The sequence below is a fragment of the Alligator mississippiensis genome, chromosome 4 (genome assembly GCF_030867095.1).
Source record: "Alligator mississippiensis isolate rAllMis1 chromosome 4, rAllMis1, whole genome shotgun sequence".
Classification (NCBI taxonomy): Eukaryota; Metazoa; Chordata; order Crocodylia; family Alligatoridae; genus Alligator; species Alligator mississippiensis.
In genome coordinates, this window is record NC_081827.1 from 193,737,179 (window position 1) to 193,759,256 (window position 22,078).

Genomic DNA, 22,078 nt, shown 5'->3' on the forward strand with positions numbered 1-22,078 from the left:
CAAGATAGATATTAGATGGGCTTGTGCCAGGAGACTCAGTTTAAGCTATTATTGTTTTAATTCAACGTTTGTTTCTGTTATGTGTTGTGTTTTTATATATTTGTAAGGATTTCAGATAGATTTCTTTTGTTGAAGGACATTATTTAAAGTATGCCAAAATTATTTATCATGATCCTATATAATAGTAACATGCATGCAACCACAGTTTGGAAAACATTTATTTCTGTGCTTAACTTTCTTCTTGTAAATAGTTCCATTATCTTCAACTTAAAATTGTACTTAATGTTTTTTGAAATCATGACTTCCTCATTGCACATGTGATACGTGCACAAAACTTTTGGACAATATTGCATAACTTATTTTTTGTTTATATTTTGTTTTCCTAAAATAACAATAGCTAGAATCTAACAACACCTGATATTTTTAATTAAAATAGTAGCTGTGATATAATTGTTATACTGAAACTAGAGAATGAACTACAAAGTGTGCAATAGGTATGCTTCTGAATATATTAATTTTATTACTTTGTTACAGAAATTTACGCTTAGTTGATAAAGAAGCATATCACAGTCGTCAGGAATCAATGGAACTCTCGTTCTTCCAGACTATTGCTATAAAACACATGGAATCTGCCAAAGATGTTCTACTTAAAAAGTATGATCAAGTTATATACAGTGAGAAATCCTTAATTTTGTTGCTCTGTTTGTGTGTGCTTGTATGTTTTCATGTTTTCTTTTGTGTTTTGAAGAAAGGTGAAAGATTGATCCATTATAATGGAGCAGTTTTTAGAGATTCAAAGATATATATTGTTCTACTAGCCAACTGCCTGTCAAGAATGATGGCAGGGAGAGCAGGCGGGAACGGATCTGTGTGCCCTCCCCTTGTCCGGGCCCACTCCCCACTTCCCTCCTGCTGCTTGGGGTCCGGGCCTGCTCCCCCACTCCCTGCCACAGCTCCTCCCCTCCCCCCACCATGGCCGCTGCTGCAGCCACATCAGGCTGGGCCAGACTGGGCCCACTGCTCCTGCCTCACCACCGCGGCTTCTCCTCCCCGCCTCTCAGGTTCGCTCCTCTTCTCCACCCCACCGCGTTGGGCCCAGGCCCACTCCTCCCCTCCCCCCCACTGCCACTGTTGCCACTGTCTCGGCCCGGATCCACTCTTTCCCCCCCTGCTGCTGTGTCGTACCTGCTCCTTACCCCCTGCGTTAGGCCTCCTTCTTCCCCCACTGCTGCCATGTCAGCCCTGCAGGCAGTGATGATGGAAGAGGGGAGGGGCAGGCTGAAGCCAGCGCTGGTGGCCTAGCCTCCCTGCGGTGTCCCAACCCAGCTCCCCCCCCGCATCACCGCTGCTGCCTCCAAGGAGCAAGGGGGGGCGAGGCCAGCTCCGGTGGCCTTTCCCTCTCCTCTGTTCCATCGTTGTCCCCTGCAGGGGGCAGGGCAGGGGGGCGAGGCCCCCGCTGCTGAGTTTGCCCTCTCCATTCCAGCCGCTCCATTGCCGCCGCCTTCAGGGAGCAGGGCTAGGGGTGGGCAAGGCCAGCTCCATCCCCTGTGTCCCCGCCATCATGGTGGTGCTCCGCCGTGCTGCCCCCTCCTGTCCCAATGCTGTATTCGCGCTCTGATTGGCTGTTTCAGTCAGCCCATCAGAGCACAAAGAAAGCGTTATGGACAGACAGAGAGACAGACAGATTAAGGCTTTTATAATATTAGAATCTTCTTCTTTTGTTGGGTAACCCAAAGAGAATGATACCCACCTTCCCTTTGAAAATGTTTTGATATGTATGGAAGAAATAAGTCATACAAATTCTGTGTATATTATAATAATTTGTAAAATAACTTTAATCTGGGTTTTAGATGATGAGAAAAACTGTACCTGAAATTTGAAACAAAAACAGTCCCATGTTGCCCCATATTTTGGTTGTCAGTCAGTGAAATCTTTCTCTAGTTTTTCAAAGGAACCATTACGATATGTTTTTTATTGGTTGCTAAAAAGTTTTAACTCTTAGGTTTTTTAATGTCAAATCACTAAAATTTCTTAATGGTTGTTCTTTTGCATATTACATTTATTTTCAACTGCAGCTGCTATGTGTTTTAATGTGTATTAATGCTAATCCAGTCAGTATATTTCAGTTAGGTTTATCACATTGTTTATCACCTATATTCCAAATTTGATGGCTAAAATTTTGCTTTTAAATGACAGTTGCATTGTATGGGAGAACAATAATTCACAAAAGCCATTTATTGTTAAGATACAGCTCTAAGTTTCACATTCATAAAAGCATGTTTGTTTATACTAATAATACAGATGAAAAACTGTACACCATAGCTTTTGTTTCAGATCTATAAACCTTCACATCTAGAACCCTTGGATTCAAATAAAATATAGCAGTACTATAAGTCAGATGCATAAGTTGTGATATTACTGGTACTGTCACTATAAAATAAGTAATGTAGAATTTGTTCTTTCATCACACATATACTCAGCTCTCTGGCTGTTATGGTAATAAATCACTTTAGGAATATTGTATTTATAGGAATCTGAAGACACTGGAGACTGAGTAAGTTTTTAAGATGTGACTAATAAGTTTGGGTACCATAGTACTTGAGTGTCCAATATGGATCATTTTAAAGTATTTGATTTGCAGAGCATGAGTGCCTAGTGCTATCTATGGCAGACAAGGTTCCTTGGGTGAATCTGATATCTTTTATTAGATCAACCCAAATAGTTGGAGAATAGTTATTAAGCAAGCTTTCAGGCTCAAATATCCTTCGTCAGGCTAAGGAAGTTTCAGCAGTTGATGTGTGCTTTTCCTGGATGGACTGAAAAGTAAAAAAAGCCAGAGGCTGGGCTGGGGAGTCAGTTATCAGGCAGATTATAATGTGTCAAAAATCCAATGACTATAACATTTCAGTGGTGACAATCTAAATTGAACATGAGCCGGCAGTGTGACGAAGCCATCAGAAAAGCCAATGGCACTTTATTGTGCATCAGCAGATGCATGACGAATAGGTCCAGGGAGGTGATACTTCCCCTCTATAGGGCGCTGGTCAGACCGCAGTTGGAGTACTGCGTGCAATTCTGGGTGCCACACTTCAAGAAGGATGCGGATAACCTGGAGAGGGTCCAGAGAAGGGAAACTCGTATGGTCAAGGGCCTGCAGACCAAGCCCTATGAGGAGAGACTAGAGAAACTGGACCTTTTCAGCCTCCGCAAGAGAAGGTTGAGAGGCGACCTTGTGGCTGCCTTTAAGTTCATCACGGGGGCACAGAAGGGAATTGGTGAGTATTTATTCACCAAGGCGCCCCCGGGGGTTACAAGAAACAATGGCCACAAGCTAGCAGAGAGCAGATTTAGATTGGACGTTAGGAAGAACTTCTTCACAGTTCGAGTGGCCAAGGTCTGGAACGGGCTCCCAAGGGAGGTGGTGCTCTCCCCTACCCTGGGGGTCTTCAAGAGGAGGTTGGATGAGTATCTAGCTGGGGTCATCTAGACCCAGCACTCTTTCCTGCTTATGCAGGGGGTCGGACTCGATGATCTATTGAGGTCCCTTCTGACCCTAACATCTATGAATCTATGAATCTATGAAATTCATAATTTAAAAATTTTTTGCCGAATAGGTGTTTTGTTTTTGTATTCCTCAGGCTGTTATATAATCAACTGACTTCACACAATGATTCATTACTATTTTGTTTGCACTTTGTGTTTTAATTACATTAAAAAATCAACATTTTCCACATTCTTGAATATGTATTTGTTATTATTTGAAATGCTGCATGTTTATTGGTAGTGTTGGGTTGATGTAAGAATGATGGTCCAGGAAATAAACAAGAGGCAAGGATAGTTTGGGGTGATATCTTTTATTGGACCTGTCTCCCCCAAATATGCTTTCCTTTCAGGTGTTTATTGGCACATTCTAGATTGAAGAGTTTCTTACCTTTTACCTTTAAGTTGAAAATTGTATTTGCATGATCAACTTTAAACATATTTCATAAACAGGTGTCCAGGTTTTGCTATGAGAGTATCAACTACATTCTACTCCTATTCTCTACACCTTTAGCAGAATACTGCCTTACCTGTTTTTTGTGCTTTATTTCTCTCTATTCATAATCTGTATTCTGTGGCCTGTTTTCTCATGGCTAAAGACAGTTGAACAGTATTCCCCCTGTCAGTGTTCATCCTTAATATAGTCTCTGGTCACTCATGAATAGGGGCCTACATAATTTGAGGCAATGGATGGCCCATTTTGCGGGCAGGTCATGGGGCTGGCCACCCTTTTCACGGGGTTATCATGGTGGGGACCCTGACAACTCTGACTGGCCAAGGAGCCTCAGTGGCCCTACCCCCCACCACTGATTGGTGGAGAAGGCTGTCCATCATATGGCCCTGGCCATTGCTGCTGATTGGCTGAGGGTGGTCTATTATGTGGCCCTTCCCCTGTGGGGCCCATAACTTGCAGTCCTCTCAGCCAATCAGCAGTGAGGGGTAAGGGTGGCAGCCATCTTGGCTGCTCATTTTCATACTGGCAACAACCCCTATCATGCCAGGCTGCATGGCTGGAAGGACCATGGAAATAGTTTCCTTTTCCCACTTTATTTTTAGTAAGTTCTCCCTCCCTCCCCTTCCAGTTGTCATGGAAATCACCCAATTTTGCAATTTCTGCAAAATCCGCAAAATCATGATTTGAGTAGGTCTCCACTTATGAATTACCCAAAGGACTGTATTACCTTTAGGGTCTGACTATTTTATCTCTGTGGCAGTTATGGCCCCTGCTGACCTAAGAAATGAGAGACCAGAACAAATTCCCTAATCTGGCTGTCGCACATTTTAAATTTAGTTTAGAATAATAGTTAACATTTTAGGTAAGCACCTTCTGTTTGAATACATTCACCTGGTTTTATGTCACCACTTGAAGTAATTTATAATTGGCCATGTGTACTTTGACCTTATAATGGGCTTATTTAACATACATTTAAAAGGAAAAAATGTTTAAAAATCTTCAGTTTATTAATGCTCATCATTAAGAAAGTCTTTTCTGTTCTTTCAAGGTGGTTTCCAGAAGTCCAAAACATTTATTACCAAGGTAATAAACGAAAGCAAGTGCCTACCAATGCCAGCAGTACCAAATTAGAATCTTTCTTCAACTGTGTTGCAACTTTAATGACTCAACAACTGCAAAGCTTAGCCTTAAAATCAATGCAAGACTTTACAGATTTAATTGTTCAACCTCCAGTAAGTAGCGTTAGACAGTAATGAGACAATGTTGCTAGTCCATGTACATACAATCTATTTTTTCTGTTTAACTTAATTCTTCTGCAAAGATTAATAAAAAAGAAGTAATAAAAATGATGATGACAAGCTGCCTTAGATGATAGAATATTTTTTTTAGGTGTGCATGTTTCCTTTTATGTAAACATCAATACAAAAGGATATAATACTGACATAACTTTATTTCCTTGTCAGGGGAAAAGGAAAATGTTAACATGTTTGGGGTCTAAAGATCAAATGATCAAAAGAAATTGCATTCAGTTAGATTTATGAATGAAAAACGTTAATGTGCATCCAAACCTTGTCAATCGTAGGGATTAGTGGGAAAGATAGCTGTATTGCAGCAGATACAGAGTTATTTGCACAGAAGGTAGGCAGCCCCTCCTACCACCTTTCAGGTTCCATTACATACCTTGGCAGCAGAGCTCTTGCAAATAAGCTGTTGCAATCGTATACTCACACATCTGAACAACGTGCACTACCTTTTCTGAAGGAGCACGGCCACGTAAAGATATGAGTGGCATCTGTTGAATCTGAAGGGCAGATTTTTGTGGCATATATTTGGCCCCTGGCTTTGTCCTCTCTTACTCAGCATTGCCCTCAAATATACGTGAAGTCCTCATCCCAAATAATCCTGTTGAAGTAATTTCCATGGTATTTTTCAGAGGTGGGAAGCATGCTCTGAAGATGTCTCTCATTCCCTCCCAACTTAAACCCTGTTTAGTTCTCCTGTTGTTTTTTATGCTTATACATTAAAGGAATGTTGTTGTCTGATAGATAATTTCCTCTGTCCATCAGTAAGCGCATACTCCTGTGCAAATCTATTTCTAACAGTTATTTCAGTAGATTTAGAATATGTTAACATGGTGACTGAGAGGTTAAAGAGGTTTTAACAGGAAAAAGAAGTCCAATCAAGGAGGGTTGTTGAAAAATCTAAAGATTTCATCATGAACATATGCAGAATTAATGATCACATGCTTGGATATCTAAGAATCCACATGAAAACAAGGGTAGTGCTCTCTGGTACAAATATTACCCCTAAAATGCTTCTCAGAATAGTGTTTTCACAATAGATTTTGCTTCCAGTTACACTGTGGCTGAGATGCAACATTCACTATTAGTTTTATTATTTTCAGTAGTTTTGTTAAAGTAAATGGATCTATACACTGAGGACAGAATTTGACCTTGCATGTAGTGTTGTATACCTAATTGCTAATAATACAAAGCTGCTGCAACCTTAATCTGTGCGGTCAACTTCATAAAAGTTGTTTTTTGGATTATTTTGTAGAACTCTACCTCCCCCGCCTTCATTTACTAATAAAAAAGTGTTGAATGCAGTCTTAATGACTGTCAATTTTATGTAAATTATATCCCCATCATACATGCTGTTTTAACATGCAATTTTTATGAGGATTACCTTATGTAGAGGATATCATTTATAGTTAGAGCCTGTAGGGATTTAAAAACATATGACAGACTGATTTTCAAATAATTCTTTGACTTTTCCTGCATGAATTCAGGTACTAATATTTTATTCTATTTTGTTAGAAATCTGTTCGAACCTATGAGCATCCAGGCTTCATTATGAGACTGATCCTTGACAATGACTGTATTAGGTTTGAGCCTGACTTTAATGACTATGAAGTTATTTTTCTGAATATTTATAACATTATGATTAAAGCTGTCAATCTTGTACCAAGAGTTGAGACCAAATTGTATTCTAAGTGGGTAAGAAGCTATTCTTTTATAACTTTGTTCTTGTTTTCTTACGATGGTTTTGCTAGATTTAGATTACAAGTAATAATTTTACTTTCATGTTTTTCATAGTAATACATTTCATTTTTAGAACATAATGGACCATTTCAAAGAATCCAAACCATATAAATCTAAAACATTATTACTATTCTATAAAATAAATAATCTCTCTTGTTTCTGGTAGGTTTGTATTTTGGCTTTCTGTGATTATTGTTATAAATGTATTGTACAGTACAAAAGCATATTTGTATTTCTTAAAATATCTCTCTCTTTATTTTTAAGAAAACTGCTTTCATTTTTCCTAACCCAGAGGATAGTCTTTTGTTAATATACATTATTTTAAATTAATTATAATTTCTAGAAGTGAAAATAATCTCTTTTAAGTTTAAAAGATTTATATTGGGATGGTCCTGTTTTGAGCAGGGTGTTGGACTAGATGACCTTCTGAGGTTCCTTCTGACCGTAGTTTTCTGTAATTTTATAATTCAATATCATTTAAGAACTATGAATTAAACTAAATACAGCAAGTGAGAGCTTTTTCTAAGATAAAGAGCACTAAACAAAATCATAAAATGAGACTGACTTAAAGTTTTTACCTGTTTTATTTTAAAGAGTTGACTTGCAATTTAAAGAATTGGTCCATATTTTGATAATGCTGAATGCTCATTTCTTTCTCATTGTTTGCAAAAAGTTGGGATAGGTGAATAAGTTTCTTGTCTGAAGGTTTTCTGTTCTGTGATCCTGTTACCCCTTTAGTCAACACTAATGTGAAGCTTGGAGAGATAGTAGTAAGACAGTATGGCCCTCAGTATGCTTAAAGTTAAACACATTCTTAGTATAGTATTGCTTCTTTTTATCAGGGCTTTAGTCAATAAGCTATAAAGTGACAATAAATTAAAAAATAATGAAAATGATACATTTGTCCTTTGAACAGATATTTCATTTCTTTAGCGATTATGCTTAATGTGATGTATTTCCTTATTTAGAGAGCTGCCTGATTATGTCATGTTTATTGATTACCTATGTAATGTTTATTGTTCATGGGATGACTATAATAACACCAAATTTGGAACAATGTATTTTTTTTTTCAAAGCCTGAAAGCAAAATCAAATCTGGTAACTTGAAGCCTATTGTCCTTGATGAAATCTTGAATGAACATAGGAAAAGGATAAAAAATGAGATCACCAAAGCAAGCATTGCACCTATGGAGCATCTCAAACTATATGATAAGTTTAGACTCTTGATAAACAAACAAGCTGAACAGGATGTTGATCAGTTCCTAACAGAGGAACATACCTTTGAAGAAGTAACCGGGGAAATTGTTAAGTACCAAAACCTCAGTGAGGAAATACAGTTCACGTCTAGGAAGGTAAATTATATTGATGTTTATAGAGAAACACTGAATTTATTTTAATATTAGTTTTGTATTAATATACTGTATTGACTTGGAGCTCATCTGCTTTCTAGATGGACTTTTTCCTTTGAATAATTGCCCAGAGGAGCTCCCTTCTGCTATGCACTTTTTTGGCCAGCAACTGTTTCATGTATTTTGCCTGAACCCTGAATACTCTCTTGCTTCTCATTCAGCTGAGGGCAGAAAGGGCAAAAGGCATCCAACCTCTTTTCTAATTGCAGGTGGTTGAGATAAAACCTTTAGCTTTGTCTACTTCTCTTGTATACTAAGCATTTTAAATCCATTTTATATATAAAGTAAGCACATTAGGTAGTAAAATATTAGTTTTTGTGGTTGTTTTTATACCTACTGTACAAAAAATGAAAAATACTTATTTATGTTAGGTTCTTAGCTACTAATGAGATTTAGCCTGTATGACTGAAACAGATTTCCCAAGATTCAAAATTTTCCCTGTTACAATACGGCTAGTATGTTGAACAGCTCAGACATCCTTTTTGATTGTGCAGTCTTAAAATCCCTGTTTAAATATGGTTCTTCACACCCATCTCCAAGCCAGGAGGTGCTTGCTAATCATCAGAAGTGGGTCCTGTGAACAATTGCTTGGAGAAGAAAGAATTCTTACTTACTTTACAGTAACTGGTTATATGAGATATATGGATCCCATAATCTGCCCTTCTTATCCACTTCTAACGATGAATGCTGCTTCTGAGGATTCTGGCAGAGATTTTGTACCAGTGAAGAAAATGGGGATGGTTATGTCCTCTGCCTTTTATGTCTAAGGTTGGCATGGAGGTATTAAGGGCACAGATATTGTTTCAGTGAGACAGTGGTAGTCAATAGAATATCACACCTAGAGCTGAAGCACATCGAGAATAGAATCCATGTGATCGATTTATCCTATAGATACTGAAAGTCTTTACCAACACTTCAGAAAGAATATAAAGTTTCCCGCATATTCACTCTACATGGCATAGTGCTGCTTTTATTGAATTTCCTTGGAATTTTTATGAACTTAATTGGAAACAGGATTTAGCCCCTAGTACTGTCTAATATCAATTATTTTGCTGAAAGTGATGATAGTGCCACTGAACCTTAATTGTATAACACACTGCAGAATAAAACTTTGGCATCATCAAGAAAAGGACGAAATGATTTAATAGGACTTTTTCTTTTTGTGAATTCCTTTTCACGTAGTTTTCTCTGCATTTTACCAACTAAGAAGTTTTGTGCTCTTGACAAAACCCTGCCAGGGACTGGGACTGGCCCCACAGTGTAGGTGTGCTGCTGCTGCTGTGATGCAGACTCCTCCTCTAAGACAGTGCCTGGGGCTGGTGCTGTGCTCAGAAACCCCTAGTTACATACAGCTTTTTACCATTGTAGAAATATGATTTGACTCTTAAAGCCAGTGGATCTTGGAATATCTTTCTGGGTTAAGGTTATCTGTTCAGAGGACATGTAGCTGTACCTTCCTTCTTAGGCGACTGGTAGGGGGTGCACATGCCCCCCCCCCCCCCCCGATGGGGCCAGTGCACCCCCTGATGGCCAACCCTGATGCTGTCGGTAGGGCTGGTACCCCCCCTGAGAGGGTCAGCAGCTTCTGCGGGTGCCCTCCCAGATTCAGAAGGAACTAGTCACTCATGCCTTCCTCTTTGTCCCTGTGCCCTGCGACAGCCTTCCAAGTGCTGAAGCATAATTCTTTTCCAGTCATCCTTTGCTGCTTTACTCATATCTCATGTGGGCGTGCCAAGTGATTTGTAGTGTTAAAGTAGACAGTGTTAGCACTAACGCTGAAAATCAATTTTCACTGAAAGCTTCCACTACATTGAGAGAGAACCACTGTCAGGGACATTAATCTGCATGGTAATTCTTCCCAGATAGCCCTTTTGTAACAGAAAGAATCCCTGTGAGGCACCACCAGCAGAATTTCTACAAAGAGAGAACTTTTTGTAGTTCCCGCTTCTCTACTTAAATCTGCTGATTTTTAAAATTTCCTCCTCTTGTGGAAAAGAAAGCTGGCTTATGGCTGTATGATTCTGAAATAATCCTGATTTAATAAATCGGCTTGTCTTGTGAAAGCCTGTTTCTTACTAAACTCTAGCTGTCATTTTTACCTAAAAGAGGGCCAATATTCATTTTGCTGGTGTCTCGGATGGCCCAAAGCCGACTCGAGGTGATTTAATAATTGCTCGTTCGTCGGGGCGGGCTAGTGAATAGAGAGGCCGAGAAAGCTTTATGGTTGTAAAACTTTACTTACGTCGCTTGTGGTTGCGACGAAAACGGTCCGGTCGTCTGAACAACTACGTTAGTTGTTCCAGCTGGCAGGGCTTAGGCCAGCACGTCTGTCTACAAATCAGGCTGGCAGGGAAAAGGATACGTCTGGGATTGCGCTCGGCGACGGGGAGAAGAATCAATAGGTGATCAGTCTATTGATCAGCTCAGCCACGAGTCAGATCTCTTCAGAGGCACTCTGCAGCGTGCTCAAAGTTCTCCAACTTGGGCGGAAGTCGCGCTAATTTTTAAATGGCTAGCAAGCCAATTACTAGCCGCCACGCAGGAATAATTTAGAACTGGCCAATAGCGGGACACAAATTTGCATTCGAATGGCGGGAACTCTCTTGCACCGAGGGTTTTCTGCTGCAACAGAAAACCTTTACTTTGCAAGAGGCTTTCATGTGGCGGGAAAATTCCACCGTGCCGAGGCACCAAAATCACTGGGTTGTGACAGCTGGAATATCTGTCATAACTTGGTTTGATTCTAATATTTGTAGATTTTTGCAACTACACAAACTCATGAGGAATACTTTTCCAAGAAACTGAAACGAAGCAATGATACATACAATATATTTCAGGAAAATGTAATATCATTATGCTTAAGTAATGGTATATGATGCAAAAATGTTTCATGGATATTGATATCTGAAATGATCTTGGTCATGATCAGCTGTGTACAAGAAACAAATTGGAGAATTAAGGGTATTCATTTATTTTAATTATTTTCACTATTAAAGTGGTACACAGGGATTTGTTGAGGTGGAGAGAGAGAATACTGATATATATGTGTGTGTGTGTGTGTGTGTGTGTGTATTACCAATTGCCCCCAAATAAGACATGCAGCTTGTTTTTGGAAGGCAGAACGTACAAAAAAAAGTAGCTGCTAAGCACACCAAAATCCAAGCCTACAATGCAGCCGCCATCCATGCTCTCCACTACAGATGTGAAACATGGATGACCTACCATTGTCATCTCAAGAGCCTGGAGAGGTATCATGAACCTGGAGAGGCAACAGAAAATCCTCCATATCAAATGGGAAGATCACTGCCCAAATGTCAGCATTCTTGCTGAAGCCAGTGTTACAAGCATTAAATTGGTCATCCTCAAGCACCAACTTTGCTGGACCAACATTGTGTGTGGATGCCCGACTCTCAACTCCTCAAACAATTGCTCTCTTCCCAGCTTAGTAATGGCCTGAGATCTTGCAGTAGCCAGAGGAAATACTACATGGACACTTTGAAGGCATACCTCAAGAAAATGGATGCCGACATCAAGAGTTGGGAGAAGCTGGTTGCAGACCATCTCCAGTGGCACTGCAGCCTCAACAAAGTGGCATCCCTTTTGAGATAAAGCAGTTTGCCCTTGAAGCAGAAAGGAGAGCCTACAGCCTATTCTCCCTTGTGGAAAGATCAGCAACTTCTGCAGATGAATCTGTGGCTCAAGGAGTGGACTCTTAAGTCACCTCAGACCCATCAGTGAACTGTGGTAGAGATTTTCCTCGAATAAAGGGATTCCTGATGACTGTGTTTAGCCAGATAAGTCCTGAAACAAGGATGCTGCAACTCAACATTGAGGGATTTTCTCAGGTCAAGTGTGAGTATCTGTGAATATGCTGAAGACACATATCATCAATGTCCTTGCACTCTAAGAAACCCATGTCTCCAGTGACTACCAGACCAGTTGCTACTATATACATGGGTACAACCTTATGACTAGTCATTACTGTCCAAAATATGGTTTAGCTATATATGTGAAGACCACCATCATGGATTTTAATGTTTTACCCCCAGCTGAAGAAAAAACACTTACACTAGTGCCATCAAAATAAGAGAGTTGCATATTACCAATGTATACAAAGCCCCTTATTTGGAATGGCCGAAGCATTCCCAAATGCACCAATCCCAGTCCTGTATGTTGGTGACTTTAACAGCCTCCATATTATGTGGGGTTATGAGGTAAATGAAGCCAAAGGTGAAGGCCTTATGGACTGAATGTCCATGGAAGATCTTCAGTCCCAAACAGCAAGCAACGTTCCACTGAGGTCGACCCAGATCTCACCATTGTGACCAGCAATCGAAGTGGGAGCATGCTCCATGCATCCCGCAGTGTACTTCCCAACATTCTCAACAGTTAACATAGGCCCATCATTACTTATATCGGCATCAGATCCCTGTGATTTTGGCTGAATGTATCCCATAGAATGACCCGGATTAATTGGAAAGAGCGTCTGAAATCAATCAGAATAATTGCATAGATAAATACACACTGGAGAATGATTAGCTAGTCTGTGGTACGTTAGAGAAATATTTGGGGATTACAGTGGACAGTAAGCTAAATATGAGCTCACAATGCGCTAGCTGCAAAACAAACGAACAAAAAACATGAGCATACTGGATTATATTCACTGGAGTGTCATTTGCAGATCAAGGGAAGAGATTGCTCTATTCAGCCTGTGATAAGGTCTCATCTGAGTACTGGCTCCAGTTTTGGGCTTCACACTTCAAGAAAGATGTAGACGGACTTGGAAGATTCCAGCAGAGAGCAACAAGAAATATTAGATGCCTGAGAAACATGACTTATGAAGAACAGTCATAGATTTCATAGATTTCATAGACATTAGGGCTGGAAGGGACCTTGGAAGATCATCGAGTCCAGCCCCCCGCCCAAAGGCAGGAAGTCAGCTGGAGTCATAGGATCCCAGCAAGATAAGCATCCAATTTTTTCTTGAAGGTGTTTAATTCAGGTGCTTGAACCACCTCCGATGGCAGGCTATTCCAGACCTTGGGGGCTCAGACAGTAAAGAAATTCTTCCTTATGTCCAGCCTGAAATGGTCTTGCAGTAGTTTATAACCGTTTGACCTCTTCAACCCTTGGGGCGCTCTGGTGAACATACGGTCTCCCAGATACTGGTGGTCACCCCTGATAAACTTATAGGTGGCCATCAGATCACCCCAGAACCTGCGGTTTTCCAGGATAAAGAGCCCCATAGCTCTCAGTCTGTCATTGTAAGGTCTGTTTTCCTGACCTCTGATCATGCACGTGGCTCTTCTCTGGACTCTCTCAAGCTTCTTCACATCCTTTTTGAATTGTGGGGCCCAAAACTGGACACAGTACTCCAGCTGCGGTCTCACCAAGGCTGAGTACAAGGGGAGAATGACGTCCCGGGATTTGCTTGAGAAGCATCTATGGATGCAAGCTAGCGTTTTGGTCGCTTTACTAGCCGCAGCATCGCATTGCAGGCTCATGTTCATCTTGTGGTCAATGATGACCCCCCAAGTTTATTTCTTCTGTAGTGCTAGCCAGCGTAGCACTGCCGAGCCTATAAGGATGCTGCAGGTTTTTCCTCCCAAAGTTGAGAACCTTGCATTTTTCAGTGTTAAACACTATCAGGTTCTCATCCACCCATTTGCTGAGCCTGTCCAGGTCAGCCTGGATTGCCCTCCTGTCTTCTGGTGTGGATGCTTTGCCCCAAAGTTTGGTGTCACCAGCGAACTTGGCCAGTCTGCTTCTGACTCCAACGTCCACATCATTAACAAAGATGTTGAACAATATGGGTCCAAGGACAGAGCCGTGGGGGACCCCACTGGCCACAGGGCACCATGACGATTGACTTCCGTCAGTTACCACCCTCTAGGTCCGACCACGGAGCCAATTTCCCAGCCAGCGGATTGTGGTGGACCCAAGGCGACAATTAGCCAGTTTTGCCAAGAGGTGATCATGGGATACCAGATCGAAGGCTTTTTTGAAGTCAAGATATATGACATAAATCTCTTTTCCCTTGTCCAGGTGATAGGTCACCTGGTCGTAGAAGGAAATGAGATTGGTCAAGCAAGACCTACCCACAACAAACCCGTGCTGGCTATCCCTCAGGATGTTGGTGTCAGCCAGTCCATTAAGGATGGCCTCTTTAATAAACTTCTCTAAGACCTTCCCTGGGATAGAGGTCAAGCTGATGAGCCTATAGTTTGCCAGATCCACTTTCCTCCCTTTCTTGAAGATAGGCACCACATTGGCCTTCTTCCAGTCTTCGGGCACTTCACCAGAGCACCAGGAGTTCTCAAAGATCCATGCCAGAGGCTGGGCTATGATGCTCGCCAGCTCCTTGAGTACCCTGGGGTGTAGATTGTTAGGGCCAGCTGACTTGAAGGTATCCAGCCTCTCAAGGTGTTCCTTCACGAGGTCAGTATTGATGGAGGGCAGGGAATCTCCCTCACCCGGACCTCCCTGTCCCATAGTGGGCGTGGGCGCCCCATGGGACTGATGAGAGACCAATGGAAAGTACCCATTTAATAGCTTGGCTTTTTCCTGGGCAACAGTTGTCCCATCTGGTTTAGCAGGGGTCCAATGTTGTCCTTGCTTTTCCTCTGGCTCCCAACGTATCTGAAAAAGGACTTTTTATTTTCCTTGATACTCGAGGCTAGTTGGAGTTCAGTTGCAGCCTTGGCTTTCCTGGTTTGGTCCCTGCAGGACCAGACCAGTGCAGAATATTCCTCCTTGGAGGTGAATCCCATCCTCCATCCTTTGTAGGCCTTTCTTTTTAGCCTCAGGAGGTCTGCTAGATCCCTGGAGAGCCGGGGGGCTGCTGTGCCCTCTTGCTGCCTTTCCTCTGAGATGGAATAGAATTAGCTTGTGCATTGAGGATCGCTCCCTTGAGGGGCAACCACTCTCTGAACTCCCCTCCCCCTGGGGTTGTGGTCCCTTAGGGCCTCACTGACGAGCCTCCTGAGCTTGTCAAAGTCAGCTTTCCTAAAGTCAAGGACTTCAGTGTTGCTGACTGACTTGCCACCTTTACGGTGGACGGTGAAGGTGATCAACTTGTGGTCGCTGTCACCCAGCTTCCCATTGATCACTAGGTTGCTGATAAGGTCATCCGCAGTAGCCAGTACTAGGTCGAGCAGTGCTTTACCTCTTGTTGGCCCGTAGATTTCTTGAGTCAGGTAGAGGTCATCCACACATGATAGGAAACTTTGCGATTGCTCGGATTGTGCTGAGTGATCTTCCCACGAGATGTCTGGGTAATTGAAGTCACCCATGACAACCATGGTCCTGGAGCATGCGGCCTCAGCCAGTTCCCAGGCAAACTCCTGGTCAAGCTCAGGACTTTGGGTGGGAGGTCTGTAGTAGACTCCCACCGTTGTGTCCCCTGTGCCGTGTTCCCCACGTATTTTAACCCAGACGGTCTCCAGTTGTCCACCTTGGTCGCCAACGTCAGCTTGCAGGAATGCATAGCTTTCCTTAACATAGAGAGCTACACCCCTGCCCCTTTTATCTACTTGATCTCTCCTGTACAGGGTATAGCCATCTATACCTGTCGTCCAGTCATGGGTGGAGTCCCACCAGGTTTCCGTTATCCCTATAACGTTGTAATTATATGTGTTAAGCAGGAGGATGAGTTCCTTTGATAACAGTCTTCAAATACCTGAGAGGCCATTATAAAGGGGATGGAGATAGGCTTTTCTCTTTGCCTGACTAGGAGCAATGACCTCAAAATACAGCAGAGGAAATACAGGTTGGAGTTTTGGAATAACTTTCTCCATCCCTGGAAATTTTCAAGAACAGGCAAGACATACTTGGCTGAGATGGTTTAGTCAGGGATTTTTCTGCCTTGAGCAGGAGGTTAGACTAGATGACCTCATGTGGTCCCTTCCAGCCCTAGTTTCTTATGATCTATGACCATACAGTCTATCAGTCTATAAAGCTTGGGCCAACCTTTAACTCTGACTTGGTGCAACTAAGAGAAAACTATGCTTTTGCTGAAATGAAATTACAGTGATGTCATTTAAAAAGCTGTAGGTACTCCTTAAAAAATCATATTGACATACTTTAGGGAGTGAACCTAGTGGGCCAAATTCATTCTAAGTTTCATTCTAGTGAAGGTCATGGAGTTAGTACTACTTCTTATATACAGGTTCTGTATATAAGAAGTGAATTTAGAATTAAATATATTCTCCTGTTACCTTACTTTGTTTTAAATCAGGAGTAACTCCACTTAAGTGAAATTATTTTGAATTTATACTATCGTACGAGAGCAAACTTTCCTCAGAAAAAAATCAAATCCTTCTCAACTAAATACTAGCAGGGAAGCCAGTAATTTCTTATTTAAGAGTGTGAGGCATCTACCTCTAAAATTCTCCATTAAAAAAAATATCTATTACAGTCTTATAGTACTAAATATAAAGAATGTTGTGAACACAGTAGTTAAGGATTATTTATTATTTTTTTCAAACATCATGTGTTGAGTTTGTTCATTTTATATTTGTATTCCAGTATATTCGTCTAGGAATGTTTGAGTTGCATTGTGATGAATTGATCAGAGCTTTGGCAAAGCGAGCAGAAGCTCTTTGTGGAAAAATTATTGCCAAAATGTTCAAAGATCATCAAGATATAAACCTGAGGTAAATATAAATATTACATTAAATGTGACTACATAAAAGTACATCATTTTATTTTCTTGCTGCATTTTTCTAAGATTTGAAGGCGATATTTAATCTTACTTGTACACGGAATCAACAAAATATATTTTTATTTTGTGTTAGAATAAAATCTAATGATTTTTCTTTTTAGTTTAATATTAAGATAGAAGAATATGTTATGCTGGTAAAAACACTTTGTGTGTCTTTCATACGTTTCAGATTATGTGATGAGTTTGAGAAGATAGCAGAAAAAGCTCTTACCACTCCTTCAAACACACAAGAGTTAATGGAACTTAAGGTATACCTTTTAGAAAATATTTAAAGCAAGAAATAACTTTCTTGATCTGCTGTTGGATAACTTTTTAAAATTGCCTCATTGGTGAAGTGTCCTGGTTTAAAGTCAGTGGGAATTTTGCTAGTGATTTCAGTGGAGCAGATATTTCATATGTGACTTCTAGGATCAATTGGGACTTAAGTTCCTATGCCCTTCTGCTTAGTGTTAAGAGGTGCTAATTGTAATTTATGCAATATGAACAATGTGACCATTAGAAACAAGTCTGAAACTATGGCTGCTTACAGACGTACCCCTCCCCTCCCCCAAATAGCACTTTTAAACTTGGTGCGTCCCTGCATGCTCAGAAGAGGCATCGTGTTTGATGGACTCAGCTCACCCAATGTCTGTATAGATTGGATGCTTTAGTGGGGCTTTTCTGGCACTTATCTAATAGCTGATTTAATCAGCTATTAGATAAAAGCGCCAAAAAGCCTGGCTGAAGCACCTGATTGATACAGACACTGCAGAGCTGTGTTGAACGAATGTGCTGTTGCTTCAGGTAAAGTGTGGGTTTTTTTGTTTTTTGTTTTGAATGTCCATCAGCAGTCTGTAATCCCCTTCATGCAGGTGATAGAACAGATTTTGTTATCAAATGGTATAGACTTCTGGTCATTACTTGCTTTGGCTAGATTCAGCAGTTACATTAGATAGGATAAATCCTATGGACATGTCTGTCCTCTCAGTTACTGTGCTAGGTAATGCCAAGTTGAAACATGTTGCACAGCACCATACACACTACTTTCTAACAGTAACATAACTAGGAGTGGTGAGTGGGGCATCAGCTCCTCATGCCTACTTACAGGGAGCACTGTAATGGCACCTCTTCCCCCAGAATCGTTGCCGCAACAGGAGCAGCCCTGTGCTGCCCCGTTGTAGGAGCCACAGGAGACACAGCCTCCAGCACCTGGATGTAGGAGCTGGGTAGAGGGACACAGCAGCAACAGTGCAGGTATTTAAGTCCCTGGGGCAGGTAAGACTGATCCCCTTTTTCCTTCAAGCACAGAGGTGTTTTACCCAGGGCTCAAAACTTTTTAGCTATGTCTCTGGAACTGGAAGCAGTGCAGTTTTTTTTGCACAGGGTGACATGCACACAGAGTTGGCTATATTACTTCTACACAGTGCTGCTTGGCATTGGAATCAAGTGGCATAGACATGCCTTATCTCCCATTCTTAATATCTTGAGCTAGCCAGAGACATGTACTCTAAGGAGAGAGAAATCTGTTTCGAGTTTAAAGAGGAGATGGTGTCTCATACAAACTTTGAGATATATTCCACTTTTAAGTCCTCTATATATAGAGCTATTACTTAACATCCCCTTCCATGGGATCCTCTATCTTACTAACTTTAGAGGGTGCTAAAGAACTCTTCGGATTATTTGTTTCAACTGTCCGATCTGGTTATCTCTGCCTAGTGATGTAATGAGTATAGATATGATTAGGGACCTCCCAAATTTGAGGTGGATGCCCACTGGTTTCATAGGCAGAACGCAGAACCCAGCAGCTATTCTGTGGCTGGAGTGCGGTGCCCAGTCCCATGCCTCTGATTGACTGAAAGGCCCTGGTGGCCCCACCCCTTGCCAGTGATTGGCTGTGAGGACTGTTTGTCATGTGGCCTTGCCCCTTGCTGCTAATTGGTGGAGACAGGCAGGGCCACATGACAGGCAGCCCTGGCAGAGGGGCAGGGGTGACAGCCATCTTGCTGGCAGCCACCACCCCTGCCCCTCAGTCTGGCAGGCTGCCACAGTACCCTGAAGACTGGAGTGCCCTCTGGGGAGCCAGCATTTTATTTTCAGTAAGTTTTCTTTTTTTTTCTTGCAAATTTTGTGGATTTCATGAAACCTGTGAAATCCACAAAATTGTGATTTTGTTAGGTCCCTAGATATGACTCAGTAGGCCATTTGTGACAAAAACCTTTGACTATATTCCTTCTTGTGCCATAAACAATCTTGTGGCAGAAGCATGGTCTGTGACTTGTGGTGTTGTGACTCCTTAAACCTAATGCACTTTTCTTGAAGATCTGCATTGTCTCAAAGCTCAAAGGAGTCAGTATGTTCTTTGATTTTCAGGTCTTCACTGTCTGTTTTCAGCCACTTATTCCCAGCAGTTAGCTGATATCCTTCTCTGAATGAGATGAACTTTCAGTAGGTCTCCAAAATGTTTTCTTGTCTGGTTGACTTTTGCCAGTTCTCTGTATAGCAGCTGTTAGTCATGTGCCAATCACCCATGTCTGCATTCTGGCTAGCCCAGTACTGCTTCCTCATTATCAGAGCGTTAGTACTATCAAGACAACCTATAACAGCACCTAGGCCAGTGAATCTCAACTAGGGTGCCACATCACTCTGGGGTGCCTTGAGATCCTGTCAAGGGTGCTGTGGGATGCTATTATTAGATGTGCAGACATGAATCACGAGATAAATCTAGAGATTTCCAATAGGAATTCATAGTGTTAAAAATACTCTGACGTGTGGGGGTCTTTCTGAGTTTTTTGCAACAGAATTGTTTTATAATTTTTCCTGTAGTGAAAGAACGAATAAAAACCGAGCGCTGGCATTTTCTGAAAGGTGCTATGAGTTTAACAAGAGGTACCCTTGAGTCTACAGAGGTTGAGAACTACTGACCTAGGCACTGTATTGTCAGTAAAATCACCTGGCCTTGGAAGGAAACAAAAGAAATGTATCCAGACTTTCTCCAGCTACTGGGGGTGTAGTCTGTACAACATTTACACCCATAAAACAAATACATAAGAATCATAGTTTTATAAATGTTAACGTTTATGGAGACCTTGATTCCTCATTGCCTTCAGACCGTTTTGGTCATTTTGCCAAAGACTGCATTTGCTTTCTGGATGTGGGACCACATTCTCATTGTTACTAACTCAGTGTACCAGCACACTGCCCAGGTAGCAGAAGCCATGAATCACAAAAATTCATTCTTCGTTAATGTACAATGTGGGTGGCACACAAGTCTTGCCAGGTGCTAGTAGATACATGACCTCATTCTTTGTTAAATTAATTGTGATCCTGGATCTGGTTGTGCTACTGCAAAGCAGCCAGCTGGCACCTGCAGGTTCTCTTTGGAATGCTTCTTTAATGCAGTCACCGCTTTAGTCATCTCAATGTAGCTAAAAGATGATTTTTTTTATTGTTCACAACTGTGCAGTATTGAATGTTTCATAGGTACTGAATCATAACTCACACTAGCTAGATTGTTTCCAGCTGCCTTCTTCACAAGAGCTACATAGACCAGGTTGAACAGAATGGGTCCAGGAACACAACCGTGTTTGACTCCATTGGAGACGTGACGAGGCTCAGATAGACCAGCACTATTTCTTACTCTGTCCTGTATTCCTTCCTGGAGCTGGCACAGAGCTATAACATCTTCTCATTTTCCTTTCCAGGAGGCTCTGAGGGCCAGATCAACTGACTTTAGCAAAGACATTTTTTGATGTCTGTAAATGCCATATGGAGATCACAGTTATAGGCACAACATTTCTATTAGCTCTGTGGGGCAACATTATGTCCATTGTCCCTGGATTCATTCTAACATTACACTAAGACTGACTTGCTTGAGCCTAGTCTCAGGGCATGCTCTCAGGGCTACCCTGAGCCATCGACACTGCAGTTTATGAGTGGCATAAGTGGTCTAGGAATATTTGTCAGGGAATATTTTGTTCTTTCTTATGCCAGTGTAGAAATATCCTTATCTTTCTTCAACAAAATAACTCATCATCCAACTCATTTAACAACTCTTATAGCAGTATTTCATACCAAAGGTTTCAAGTTAGCATATCATCTTCTCCACATCATCATTTCTGGATCTGTTTTATTTCCAGGTTTAATATGTAGACTATTTTAGATATTATATTGACAGATTAAATATGTAACACGTCTTCTTGTCAAAACCCTTCTTTGCTTAATTTTGTATCCTCCAGGCCTATGTACAGAAAGTGGAAACATGTGACATGCTTGAGCTGGAACAGAAATTAGTGGATGCTAAAAATTGCCTTGCTTTCCTGATAGAATGTACAAACTTATCTCCGGCAGATATTAGGCTGAACAACAGTGTCTTTCAGTGGTATGCACGAATGGCAGATATTTTTGAAGAGCACAGAAAGATAATTAAAGAAAAAATAGAACAATTTCAAGCGGGACTTAAGGTTTGTAATAACAGCATTTTAGAAACCTTTGTGCTACTTAAATATTTTAAGTGAATTACCTATAATATAATAATAAATGTGAAAGGTAAAGGTAGGCCTTCAGATAATTTATTTTACATCACCTTTAAAAATGAGGCAGAATTCATTGTATTAAATAGACATATATTAGTTTATGTTAGTATACTTTCATTAACTAATTTTAATTTTTCTGTTTTATACTGCTTATACTATGCATGACTTATACAGTCTAAGCCACATCTAATATTTTTGCTCAGTCCTGATGAGGACAGCTGTACAGCACTTTCAGTGACAGTTATGAAAGTTATAAGCATGAAACCTTGAAATCCCTGATCATACATACACTTATCAATGTGCTTAACTTTAACCATGTGATTGGTCCCTTTGAAGCCAATAGAAGTATGACAGATACAATTTAAAACTGAACATTGGGTGCATCTACATGTGTGCTTAAG

General features: G+C 41.1%; 1 protein-coding gene across 1 annotated transcript in view; it reads left to right on the forward strand.

Annotated features, from left to right (window-relative positions):
- DNAH7 (dynein axonemal heavy chain 7) overlaps positions 1-22,078 on the forward strand; it is a 217,336-nt gene that overhangs the window by 39,490 nt on the left and 155,768 nt on the right. Inside the window, exons 9-15 of the mRNA XM_019492106.2 lie at positions 535-654; positions 5,043-5,226; positions 6,811-6,990; positions 8,112-8,387; positions 16,971-17,098; positions 17,336-17,414; positions 21,381-21,605. Of these exons, the coding sequence (XP_019347651.1) occupies positions 535-654; positions 5,043-5,226; positions 6,811-6,990; positions 8,112-8,387; positions 16,971-17,098; positions 17,336-17,414; positions 21,381-21,605 (1,192 nt within the window). The remainder of the gene's footprint in view (positions 1-534; positions 655-5,042; positions 5,227-6,810; positions 6,991-8,111; positions 8,388-16,970; positions 17,099-17,335; positions 17,415-21,380; positions 21,606-22,078) is intronic.